Genomic DNA, 13402 nt, shown 5'->3' on the forward strand with positions numbered 1-13402 from the left:
TTATAAAGTAGTCCAACCCTATCCCTTCTTACTGTATTATAAAGTAGTCCAACCCTATCCCTTCTTACTGTATAATAAAGTAGTCCAACCCTATCCCTTCTTACTGTATTATAAAGTAGTCCAACCCTATCCCTTCTTACTGTATTATAAAGTAGTCCAACCATATCCCTTCTTACTGTATAATAAAGTAGTCCAGCCATATCCCTTCTTACTGTATTATAAAGTAGTCCAACCCTATCCCTTCTTACTGTATTATGAAGTAGTCCAACCATATCCCTTCTTACTGTAGGTTACTGTACTATAAAGTAGCCCAACCCTATCCCTTCTTACTGTATTATAAAGTAGTCCAACCATATCCCTTCTTACTGTATTATAAAGTAGTCCAACCATATCCCTTCTTACTGTATTATAAAGTAGTCCAACCCTATCCCTTCTTACTGTATTATAAAGTAGTCCAACCCTATCCCTTCTTACTGTATAATAAAGTAGTCCAACCCTATCCCTTCTTACTGTATTATAAAGTAGTCCAACCCTATCCCTTCTTACTGTATTATAAAGTAGTCCAACCATATCCCTTCTTACTGTATAATAAAGTAGTCCAACCATATCCCTTCTTACTGTATTATAAAGTAGTCCAACCCTATCCCTTCTTACTGTATTATGAAGTAGTCCAACCATATCCCTTCTTACTGTAGGTTACTGTACTATAAAGTAGCCCAACCCTATCCCTTCTTACTGTATTATAAAGTAGTCCAACCATATCCCTTCTTACTGTATTATAAAGTAGTCCAACCATATCCCTTCTTACTGTATAATAAAGTAGTCCAACCATATCCCTTCTTACTGTATTATAAAGTAGTCCAACCCTATCCCTTCTTACTGTATTATGAAGTAGTCCAACCATATCCCTTCTTACTGTAGGTTACTGTACTATAAAGTAGCCCAACCCTATCCCTTCTTACTGTATTATAAAGTAGTCCAACCATATCCCTTCTTACTGTATTATAAAGTAGTCCAACCATATCCCTTCTTACTGTATTATAAAGTAGTCCAACCATATCCCGTCTTACTGTATTATAAAGTAGTCCAACCCTATCCCTTCTTACTGTATTATAAAGTAGTCCAACCATATCCCTTCTTACTGTATTATAAAGTAGTCCAACCCTATCCCTTCTTACTGTATTATAAAGTAGTCCAACCATATCCCTTCTTACTGTATTATAAAGTAGTCCAACCATATCCCTTCTTACTGTATTATGAAGTAGTCCAACCATATCCCTTCTTACTGTAGGTTACTGTATTATAAAGTAGTCCAACCATATCCCTTCTTACTGTATTATAAAGTAGTCCAACCATATCCCTTCTTACTGTATTATGAAGTAGTCCAACCAAATCCCTTCTTACTGTAGGTTACTGTATTATAAAGTAGTCCAACCATATCCCTTCTTACTGTATTATGAAGTAGTCCAACCATATCCCTTCTTACTGTATTATAAAGTAGTCCAACCATATCCCTTCTTACTGTAGGTTACTGTATTATATAAAGTAGTCCAACCATATCCCTTCTTACTGTATTATGAAGTAGTCCAACCATATCCCTTCTTACTGTATTATGAAGTAGTCCAACCATATCCCTTCTTACTGTATTATAAAGTAGTCCAACCCTATCTCTTCTTACTGTAGGTTACTGTACTATAAAGTAGTCCAACCATATCCCTTCTTACTGTAGGCTACTGTACTATAAAGTAGTCCAACTATATCCCTTACTGTATTATGAAGTAGTCCAACCATATCCCTTCTTACTGTAGGTGACTGTATTTCTGGTCAAACACATATTTCAACCTCATGTACAGTAAGTAGTGACTCATGGTATGTTCTTGGACCTCTGTAATGACAGAGCTGTATTTCTCCATCTCATATTGTGACTGGGTCTACTGTATACCATTAGATAACAACATCATACATAATATACTCTAATCCTTGGCCTGAGATTGGTATTATAGTTTTATTGTATTTTATGTTCTAGCGTATTTTTTGCATGTATGCCTGTGTATCGCAACAGTCTGATGCTAAAGAAAAAGCTGTGGCCGGTGTATGAGTGTATGAGTGGGTGGTGAAGAAGCGGTGATGTTTGTTACTCACTGATGAAGTTGGTCTGGCCGGTGTAGATGTTGAACTGGGTGGTGTATGGGTAGTATACTGGGTAGATAGATGTTGAACTGGGTGGTGTATGGGTAGTATACTGGGTAGATAGATGTTGAACTGGGTGGTGTAGAGGTAGTATACTGGGTAGATGGTGAACTGGGTGGTGTATGGGTAGTATACTGGGTAGATGGTGAACTGGGTGGTGTATGGGTAGTATACTGGGTAGATGTTGAACTGGGTGGTGTATGGGTAGTATACTGTGCAGATGGTGAACTGGGTGGTGTATGGGTAGTATACTGAGTAGATGGTGAACTGGGTGGTGTATGGGTAGTATACTGGGTAGATAGATGTTAAACTGGGTGGTGTATGGGTAGTATACTGTGCAGATGGTGAACTGGGTGGTATATTGGTAGTATACTGTGTAGATGGTGAACTGGGTGGTATATTGGTAGTGTATTGGGTAGATGGTGAACTGGGTAGTATACTGGTGTCATCACTCTCTCTTTTGAGGATCAAAAGCACCCATCAGTTAGGAAAATGTTTGAGGATAGCCAGACCCACAGGAGAGGAGGAGGGGGGAGTTTGGCCTGTTTTATGACTTGCAGAAACTCTCCCCCCTCTGCAGACATGGAAGACTGAAAATACTTTGTTACACAGAGAGACTGTGCCGCCAAAACTTCAACATCAAACAATGGACATTGAAACAATATTTCTAACATAAAGAATGTTGGGAATAATGACAGATGGAATATGGGAAATTAAATGTCTATTTTTTGAATAAAATTATCAAAAAGGCATTATGACGGGAACATTGTAACTTTAAGAGCTTTCAAGCTGTAAATATCAGATTTACATCTACATTTTGTAAAACTTATACGATTAAGCATGAACCAATTTTTTGAAAAGATAGAAATGTGATAGTTTTCTATTGAGATAATGGTGTTTCATGTGTGTTGCACACTAACTAAGCCATGCCCCTAATGAGGTCAGAGTTCGTGTCAACATGATGGAACCGCCTTTCAGGCCAGAGTACTTAAGGGGACTCGCAGAGAATTTAAATACAGACCAGAGAACGTGAGGACGCAGAAAATGGTAAGACCCTCTGAAAACTCTCGACGAGTGAAGAAGGTGAAGACTAGACCAAAACATGCACCGTCTGCAGCTCTGCATGTAAAGTAGTCTCGGACAATTGACCAAAGACAGGAGGGAAAAACAGGTCCCTCTCACCAACGTGTGGTACACCTCTAATGTATCCATTCTAAGAACACTCCAGAACTGTGGTGGACAATCAGAGACATGCATCGAACTACTTCCCATAGACGGACCGCGTGGTTTCAACAGAGAGACGACAGAGAAACGTAAATATATATTGCATTTCATATCCGAATGAGCGGTTATTAGGGTGCTAAATATTCATATTTACGGTGAGCGTAGTTTCCAAATGTATGTACGATAAGTCCACTCTCTTTGTCTCGCCCTCTCTTTATCTTTTCCATTGTGTAACAAGCCGTCATATCGGGTTAGTCCACTAGGGACTGTTTTTATCGCATTATGTTAGTAATCAATAACCTATACCATGTGTGTGTGTGTTTATGTATTTCTGTGTGATTATTTAGTTAGCCAATTTGCCAATTTGTGTATCGCTGAGTCATCACTTCCCGTGGTGCCCCAAATTCCTAATGAGTTAATTGTTACATTATTAATTTAATCGAGTAATTATTCAACGTAGTAGGTAATTATCACATTAATGATACACACGTCACTGGGTAGATATGGTGAACAGGGTGGTGTACGGCTGGTGTATTGTCATGGCACTTACTGATGAAGTTGGTCTGTCCGGTGTAGATGGTGTACTGCAGTTCGTACGAGGTGACGCTGAACTCGTCCTCAGACGTCCAGTGAACAGTGATGGTGTCGTGGGAGGCGGTACACAGCTCATCACGTATGGAGGGAGGACTGGGAGCTACAGTGTCAAACAAGGGATAGATTAGTGTTGGATTGGATTTATTCAAAACAATACTAGATGTGTACTTGATGCCAGAGGACAGCACATGAGAGCATTCATAGATGTGTAATTGATCCCAGAGGACAGCACATGAGAGCATTCATAGATGTGTAATTGATCCCAGAGGACAGCACATGAGAGCATTAATAGATGTGTACTTGATCCCAGAGGACAGCACATGAGAGCATTAATAGATGTGTAATTGATCCCAGAGGACAGCACACGAGAGCATTCATAGATGTGTAATTGATCCCAGAGGACAGCACATGAGAGCATTAATAGATGTGTAATTGATCCCAGAGGACAGCACACGAGAGCATTCATAGATGTGTACCTGATGCCAGAGGACAGCACATGAGAGCATTAATATAAGTACCTATTTCCAAGGTGTTAAAAATGTATTCGCTGTAATACTTAATTTGGATAGTCCCCTGGCCTACAGATGGTTTCCTGCAAGTTTGAGTGTGTAGGGTGGGAGCTACAGTGTCAACAATGGAAAGATCAGTATCTAGGCATCATTTCAGACAATGTGCATTGTAGCTGTCAACTAAACACAAAGTGTAGTACATTTTTTGTCAGATTTGTTCTATGTTACTTCTGTACGTCTCCGGTGGTCGTTTGTGTTTCAACAGAACTATATAACACCTCTAGAGGCTTGCAGGATGGACATTGATCGACAGACAGGTTCCTTATTTGCCAACTGTGGTGCGCTCTCTCTGTCTCTGTCTCTCCCTCCCTCCCTCCCACTCTCTCACACTCTCCCTCCCTCCCTCCCTCCCTCCCTCCCTCCCTCCCTCCCTCCCTCCCTCCCTCCCTCTCGCCTGTCAGGTAGTCCAGTCCCTCCAGGATCTTCTTCTCTCTGGAAAAGTCCAGGGCAAAGTTATCAAAGGCTTCGTTCAGGTTCACATCTGGTATCAGCACCTGGGAGGAGGCTGTGGCCATGGCAACCCTGGGGAGAGAGCGGGGGGGGGGGGGAGAAAGGAGAGGTATCAGACTGGAGCATAGAGATCCTATTGTATGGACTGGAGAACCTCAGCAGGAGGATGATGAAGGTGCGGAGAGCAAGGATGCCCTCTGTCTACACACAGTGTGTGGGTGGGTCTGACACAGCCGCAGACAGACCCTGTTGTGTTTAACCCTTCCTATTCCAGCCTGTCTCCATCAGCTAGAGAACCTCATTCCTAAAACATCCACCAGACCCTGAAATTCTGCATGAGACTTCCATTACAGGGAGAGAGTCCATGAATAACAAGCCTTGGAAACAGTAGAGCCTTGCATAATGTGTTCTGAGTATCCTTCCCTTTCTGTGGGCCTTAAAAGCCTCCCAACGAAACACACAGCCCAGCCCAGGCCAGGCGGGAGGGATGTGATATCTCACCTCTCGCCCATGTTCCTGGTGGCTAGTTACAGGGGGCTGGTAGGGGAGGTAGTTAAGGGGTGAGAGAGGGATGTCAGTGAGGAGGGATGCCTGTCTCACCTCTCAGCCACGTTCCTGGCGGTCTGTAGGAAGCGAGCGTGGTCGTTCTCCTTCAGGCTGTGTTCTGCCTGAGTGATGAGGGCTCGGGAGCGCTCCAGACACTGTCTGCAGTTAGCCATCTGCTGGGCCAGTTTACGCAGCTTCATCACCTGAGACAGGTAACACACACACACAGGACACACGCACGCACAGACGGACACAGTACAAACAAACAAGACACACATGTACGCAGGCACATATGGGGGCAGGCACGCAGGTAGGCAGGTATGCAGGTACGCAGGCACGTAGGCACACAGGTAGGCAGACACACAGGTAGGCAGGCACGCAGGTACACAGGTAGGCAGGCACGCAGGTACACAGGTAGGCAGGCACGCAGGTACACAGGTAGGCAGGCACGCAGACACACAGGTAGGCAGGCACGCAGACACACAGGTAGGCAGGCACGCAGGTACACAGGTAGGCAGGCACGCAGACACACAGGTAGGCAGGCACGCAGGTACACAGGTAGACAGGCACGCAGGTACACAGGTAGGCAGGCACGCAGGTACACAGGTAGGCAGGCACGCAGACACACAGGTAGGCAGGCACGCAGGTACACAGGTAGGCAGGCACGCAGGTACACAGGTAGGCAGGCACGCAGACACACAGGTAGGCAGGCACGCAGGTACACAGGTAGGCAGGCACGCAGGTACACAGGTAGGCAGGCACACAGGCAGGAAAGCACGCAGGCACACAAGCAAGGGACAGAGAAGAGTTCATGTTAGCAGGGTTAGGATATAGGCAGTCATCTCACATTGTCTATACTATTATATCGTGGCTATGTTGCACAATAGATGGACATTTAGCGCATATACAGTATATCTACAACACCGGTCAGAAGTTTGGATACACCAACTCATTCAACGCTTTTACTTTATTTGTACTATTTTCTACATTGTAGAATAATAGTGAATACATCAACACTATGAAATAACACATATGGAATCATGTAGTAACCAAAAAAAGTGTTAAACAAATCAAAATATATATTGTCTCAGTTTGTTATGTAGGTGATGTTCAAAGCAGAGGGCCAAATATCCAGTTTCTCATTCTGTCGTCTCTAAAAAACACAAGTCATGTCCAAGTATTCAGATAGAACGCCTTCCAGAATATACAGCGTTTTTTTTCTCTCTCTCTCTTTCCCTCCATCTCTTTTTCTCTCTGTCAGTCTCTGTTCATCATCCCCTACAGTCCCACACCCTGAGAGACAGAGAAAGGCCTAATATGGAGAGTGTTATAATTCCCTCAAGGACGATGAGTAGAATCATAGAATCATTCAAACATTTTAAATTCTAATTCTACATAATCTATTCATCTTCAGTCCATCCCCTGGCTCAGATGTGACACATTGAATTAGCTTCATTTAATACTTCCTTCGTCAGGGCAAATCTCTGAGAAAGGGGATTAGAGGAATTTCATTGCTTCTGTAATGCGATGGAATTGTCAGTAACTGGTATTAAAAACAAGATGATTTTTAAATGTCACTGGTAAGACTACATTTGATTTAGCCTACGTAACATAAGTTACATATTCTGACTACGTATGAGGATAGAAAACATTCCACATTAAACTTCCCAAATTGGGGCGGCAGGTAGCCTAGTGGTTAGAGCCTAGTGGATAGAATCCCTGAGCCGACAAGGTAAAAATCTGTCGTTCTGCCCCTGAACAAGGCAGTTAACCCACTGTTCCCCGGGCCCTGAACAAGGCAGTTAACCCACTGTTCCCCGGGCCCTGAACAAGGCAGTTAACCCACTGTTCCCCGGGCCCTGAACAAGGCAGTTAACCCACTGTTCCCCGGGCCCTGAACAAGGCAGTTAACCCACTGTTCCCCGGGCCCTGAACAAGGCAGTTAACCCACTGTTCCCCGGGCCCTGAACAAGGCAGTTAACCCACTGTTCCCCGGGCCCTGAACAAGGCAGTTAACCCACTGTTCCCCGGTAGGATGTCATTGTAAATAAGAAGTTGTTCTTACCTGACTTGCCTAGTTAAATAATAAAAACTGTCTGTATCACAACCGGCCGTGATTGGTAGTCCCATAGGGCGGGGCACAATTGGCCCAGCGTTGTCCAGGTTTGGCCGGTGTAGGCCGTCATTGTAAATAAGAACTGACTTGCCTAGTTAAATATAAAGCTTAAATAAAAAAAATAAAAAAAATCGACATCTAAGAATTGAAGCTGTTTTGATCCATTACTAGTCCTGGAAGGACTTATATAATGATGATGACGGTGGTTTACAATCAACATGATAACATCAGACATGTACTATTTACAATGGAGCAATCCGTCTGGATTTAGATGACATAAATTGTATCCCAAATAACACCCTATTCCATATATAGGGCACTACTTTTAACCAGAGCCCTATGGACCCTGGACAAAAGTTGTGCACTATATAGGGGAAAGGCTGTTATTTGGGATAGAGATTTGGTAAGAGTTTGTCGTGTTCATAATCTGTTGTTGGAGCATGGCTCAGTCACATGTCAACAGATTGCTGACAACAAGAACATTTTAATGGACTGAAGTACAGAGGATTCATATAATATGGAAATTATCTTTTTTACTAAACATCATCTTTTTCTCAAACTGCGGACAATTCAGCCCGTCAGAAGACACACACACATGTTGTAATGTGATTGAGAGTGTGTGTGTGATTGACAGTGTGTGTGTGATTGAGAGTGTGTGTGTGTGTGTGTGTGTGTGTGTGCCTCGTTGCCTTGTCTTCGTCTCATACTGAGTTGGAATTGCTGCATTTAGTGTAAATAATTTAATCAATCTCAGAACACGAGCTGGGGCAAAACACTCCTGGGCTGCATCCCAAATGACACCCTGTTCCATACACCCTGTTCCATACACCCTGTTCCATACACCCTGTTCCATACACCCTGTTCCATACACCCTGTTCCATACACCCTGTTCCATACACCCTGTTCCATACACCAGGTTCCATACACCAGGTTCCATACACCCTGTTCCATACCCCCTGTTCCATACACCCTGTTCCATACACCCTGTTCCATACGTCAGGTTCCATACACCCTGTTCCATACACCCTGTTCCACCCTGTTCCATACACCCTGTTCCATACACCCTGTTCCATACGTCAGGTTCCATACACCCTGTTCCATACCCCCTGTTCCATACACCAGGTTCCATACACCAGGTTCCATACACCCTGTTCCATACACCTTGTTCCATACACCCTGTTCCATACACCCTGTTTCATACCCCCTGTTCCATACACCAGGTTCCATACACCAGGTTCCATACACCCTGTTCCATACACCTTGTTCCATACCCCCTGTTCCATACACCCTGTTCCATACACCCTGTTCCATACCCCCTGTTTCATACACCAGGTTCCATACACCCTGTTCCATACCCCCTGTTCCATACACCAGGTTCCATACACCAGGTTCCATACACCCTGTTCCATACACCCTGTTCCATAGTGCACTACTTACCCTGGGCACTCTGGACCCTGGTCTACAGCAGCAATACACAGGACAGACAGAGAGAGGCAAAAAGAGAGCAGGGAGAAAGAGATGCAGAAAGAGAGATACAGAGAGATCAGAGAGAGAGACAGAGAGATCAGAGAGAGCGACAGAGAGATCAGAGAGAGAGACAGAGAGATCAGAGAGAGAGACAGAGAGATCAGAGAGAGAGACAGAGAGATCAGAGAGAGAGACAGAGAGATCAGAGAGAGCGACAGAGAGATCAGAGAGAGCGACAGAGAGATCAGAGAGAGAGACAGAGAGCAACACAGAAAGAGAGAGATACAGAGAGCTCAGAAAGACAGAGTGACACAGATAGAGAGATACAGAGATATACAGAGCGAGAGAGAGAGAGAGAGCAGAGAGAGAGAGAGAGAGAGAGAGAGGAGAGAGAGAGCAGAGAGAGAGAGAGAGAGAGAGAGAGAGAGAGAGAGAGAGAGAGAGAGCAGAGAGAGAGAGAGAGAGAGATACACAGAGAGAGAAACAGAAAGAGAGAAACAGAGAGAGAGAGGGAGAGAGAGAACAAGGTTCTCGCAGCCCAGCCCGGCCTGCTCTCTCTGTTTTGGTTTGCGCTGTTAGAGATTAAAGCTTGACTGAGTCTCCATAAAGAAAGAAAGAGAGAGAGAGAGAGAGAGAGAGAGAGAGAGAGAGAGAGAAAGAGAGAGCTTGTTAAGATAAACCACGTGGCCCAGCCAGGCTGCTCACTCACTGCCTCTCCCTTTTTGCATCCCATATGACACCCTATTCCCTACATGGACCCTGGTCAAAAGTAGAGCACTAAATAGGGAATAGGGTGCCATTTGGGACACACATTGTCTGAGCTCCCTGGTCCCTGCACAGCCCTGCCTCTATAATCCGGTTGGTTCTGCTGCACAGTCAGTCACCTCTCCTCCTGCTCATCTCCTCTCCTCTCACCTCTTCTCCTCTCCTTTCTTCAAACTGCTCCTCTCCTCTCCTCTCCTTTCTTCAAACTGCTCCTCTCCTCTCCTCCTCCTCTCCTCCTCTCCTCTCCTCTCCTCTCCTCTCCTCTCCTCTCTTCAAACTGCCCTTCTCCTCTCATCTCATCTCCTCTCCATGTCCTCTGCATCCCTTCTTCTAATTTTTCCTGTTCTCCTCTCCTTTCTCCACTTTATCTCTCTAGACGAGCGGTTCCCAAACTAGGGGTCGCAACACCATGTGGAAATGGGGTCACGGGAGAATTTACAAAATCCTGAAAAAAATAAATATATACCCCCACCCCCCCCCCTCAAAAAAATTTATATATATTACAATATCATCTTTATATCTCAAAATCATTGTGATGTAGTTAATCTAAACAATTGTAATGAAAGTTATTCAAATCTAAAAGATAAAATTAAACCAGAGAGCGCCCTTAAGATCACGGGGAAAAGGCCACACTTGAATCATTCCCACGGTGAATGACTAGGCCCGCTTCGCTACGAAACCACACAATATTGCAGAGACTTTGACATTACCGGGCGGCTGCAGACTTTGACATTACCGGGCGGCTGCAGACTTTGACATTACCGGGCGGCTGCAGACTTTGACATTACCGGGCGGCTGCAGACTTTGACATTACCGGGCGGCTGCAGACTTTGACATTACCGGGCGGCTGCAGACTTTGACATTACCGGGCGGCTGCAGACTTTGACATTACCGGGCGGCTGCAGACTTTGACATTACCGGGCGGCTGCAATTGACATGGTGAAAACAATGTGTGGGGAGGCAGAGGGACAGAAACTCACATCAATACCTTTGTTTTTAGATAACACTGTTCAACAAAGAATTGATGCTATTGCTATCAACCAAGAGGAAACTGACTGAACCACTCAACTCCCCAGCTCATGCTCTCCAAATGGACGGTAGCTGTGAGGGCCAAGATGCTCATGCATTGACTTCTGTTCGCTATACATGTCTGGGGGTTCTATTCACGAGGACGTATTGTTCTGTCTCACGATTCACGACCATGAAACGGCACAGGGGATGTTCAGTGGGCTGCGTGGCCGTATTGATGAAAAACAGATTCCATATGGGATGTTCAGTGGGCTGCGTGGCCGTATTGATGAAAAACAGATTCCATATGGGATGTTCAGTGGGCTGCGTGGCCGTATTGATGAAAAACAGATTCCATATGGATGTTCAGTGGGCTGCGTGGCCGTATTGATGAAAAACAGATTCCATATGGGATCGAATGGTGGGCTTTTGCACAGATGGGGCTCCATCTAGAGCGGGTTGGAGGACAGGACTCTGCACTCTAGTTATGAATATGTCTCCATCTGCCATATATACCCACTGTAGTAGATACACCCACTGTAGTAGATACACCCACTGTAGTGGATACAGCCACTGTAGTGGATACACCCACTGTAGTGGATACACCCACTGTAATGGATACACCCACTGTAATGGATACACCCACTGTAGTGGATACACCCACTGTAATGGATACACCCACTGTAATGGATACACCCACTGTAATGGATACACCCACTGTAGTAGATACACCCACTGTAGTGGATACACCCACTGTAGTAGATACACCCACTGTAGTAGATACACCCACTGTAGTGGATACACCCACTGTAGTAGATACACCCACTGTAGTGGATACACCCACTGTAGTAGATACGCCCACTGTAGTAGATACGCCCACTGTAGTAGATACGCCCACTGTAGTGGATACACCCACTGTAGTGGATACACCCACTGTAGTAGATACACCCACTGTAGTAGATACGCCCACTGTAGTGGATACGCCCACTGTAGTAGATACGCCCACTGTAGTAGATACGCCCACTGTAGTAGATACGCCCACTGTAGTGGATACACCCACTGTAGTGGATACACCCACTGTAGTAGATACACCCACTGTAGTAGATACACCCACTGTAGTAGATACACCCACTGTAGTAGATACACCCACTGTAGTGGATACACCCACTGTAGTGGATACACCCACTGTAGTGGATACACCCACTGTAGTAGATACACCCACTGTAGTGATACACCCACTGTAGTAGATACACCCACTGTAGTGGATACACCCACTGTAGTGGATACACCCACTGTAGTAGATACACCCACTGTAGTAGATACACCCACTGTAGTAGATACACCCACTGTAGTGGATACACCCACTGTAGTGGATACACCCACTGTAGTAGATACACCCACTGTAGTAGATACACCCACTGTAGTGATACACCCACTGTAATGGATACACCCACTGTAGTAGATACACCCACTGTAGTAGATACACCCACTGTAGTGGATACACCCACTGTAGTAGATACACCCACTGTAGTAGATACACCCACTGTAGTAGATACACCCGCTGTAGTAGATACACCCACTGTAGTAGATACACCCACTGTAGTAGATACACCCACTGTAGTGGATACACCCACTGTAATGGATACACTCACTGTAGTAGATACACCCACTGTAATGGATACACCCACTGTAGTAGATACACCCACTGTAATGGATACACCCACTGTAGTAGATACACCCACTGTAGTAGATACACCCACTGTAGTGGATACACCCACTGTAATGGATACACTCACTGTAGTGGATACACCCACTGTAATGGATACACCCACTGTAGTAGATACACCCACTGTAATGGATACACCCACTGTAGTAGATACACCCACTGTAGTAGATACACCCACTGTAATGGATACACCCACTGTAGTGGATACACCCACTGTAGTGGATACACCCACTGTAGTGGATACACCCACTGTAGTGGATACACCCACTGTAGTGGATACACCCACTGTAGTAGATACGCCCACTGTAGTGGATACACCCACTGTAGTAGATACGCCCACTGTAGTAAATACGCCCACTGTAGTGGATACACCCACTGTAGTAGATACACCCACTGTAGTGGATACACCCACTGTAGTAGATACGCCCACTGTAGTGGATACGCCCACTGTAGTAGATACGCCCACTGTAGTAAATACGCCCACTGTAGTGGATACACCCACTGTAGTAGATACACCCACTGTAGTGGATACACCCACTCTAGTAGATACACCCACTGTAGTGGATACACCCACTGTAGTAGATACGCCCACTGTAGTAGATACACCCACTGTAGTAGATACACCCACTGTAGTAGATACACCCACTGTAGTAGATACACCCACTGTAGTGGATACACCCACTGTAGTGGATACACCCACTGTAGTGGATACACCCACTGTAGTAGATACACCCACTGTAGTGATAC

General features: G+C 45.0%; 1 protein-coding gene across 4 annotated transcripts in view; it reads right to left on the reverse strand.

Moving 5' to 3' along the window:
• The window catches only part of LOC139574833 (probable E3 ubiquitin-protein ligase MID2), a 162917-nt gene that overhangs the window by 36385 nt on the left and 113130 nt on the right, over positions 1–13402 (reverse strand). For all 4 annotated transcript variants that reach the window (XM_071399777.1, XM_071399774.1, XM_071399776.1 and 1 more), the window contains 3 exons: positions 5628–5776; positions 4972–5099; positions 3965–4108 (listed from right to left, as the gene is read on the reverse strand). In XM_071399777.1, the coding sequence (XP_071255878.1) occupies positions 3965–4108; positions 4972–5099; positions 5628–5776 (421 nt within the window). The remainder of the gene's footprint in view (positions 1–3964; positions 4109–4971; positions 5100–5627; positions 5777–13402) is intronic.

This window comes from Salvelinus alpinus, chromosome 4 (genome assembly GCF_045679555.1).
Source record: "Salvelinus alpinus chromosome 4, SLU_Salpinus.1, whole genome shotgun sequence".
NCBI classification, from domain to species: Eukaryota; Metazoa; Chordata; class Actinopteri; order Salmoniformes; family Salmonidae; genus Salvelinus; species Salvelinus alpinus.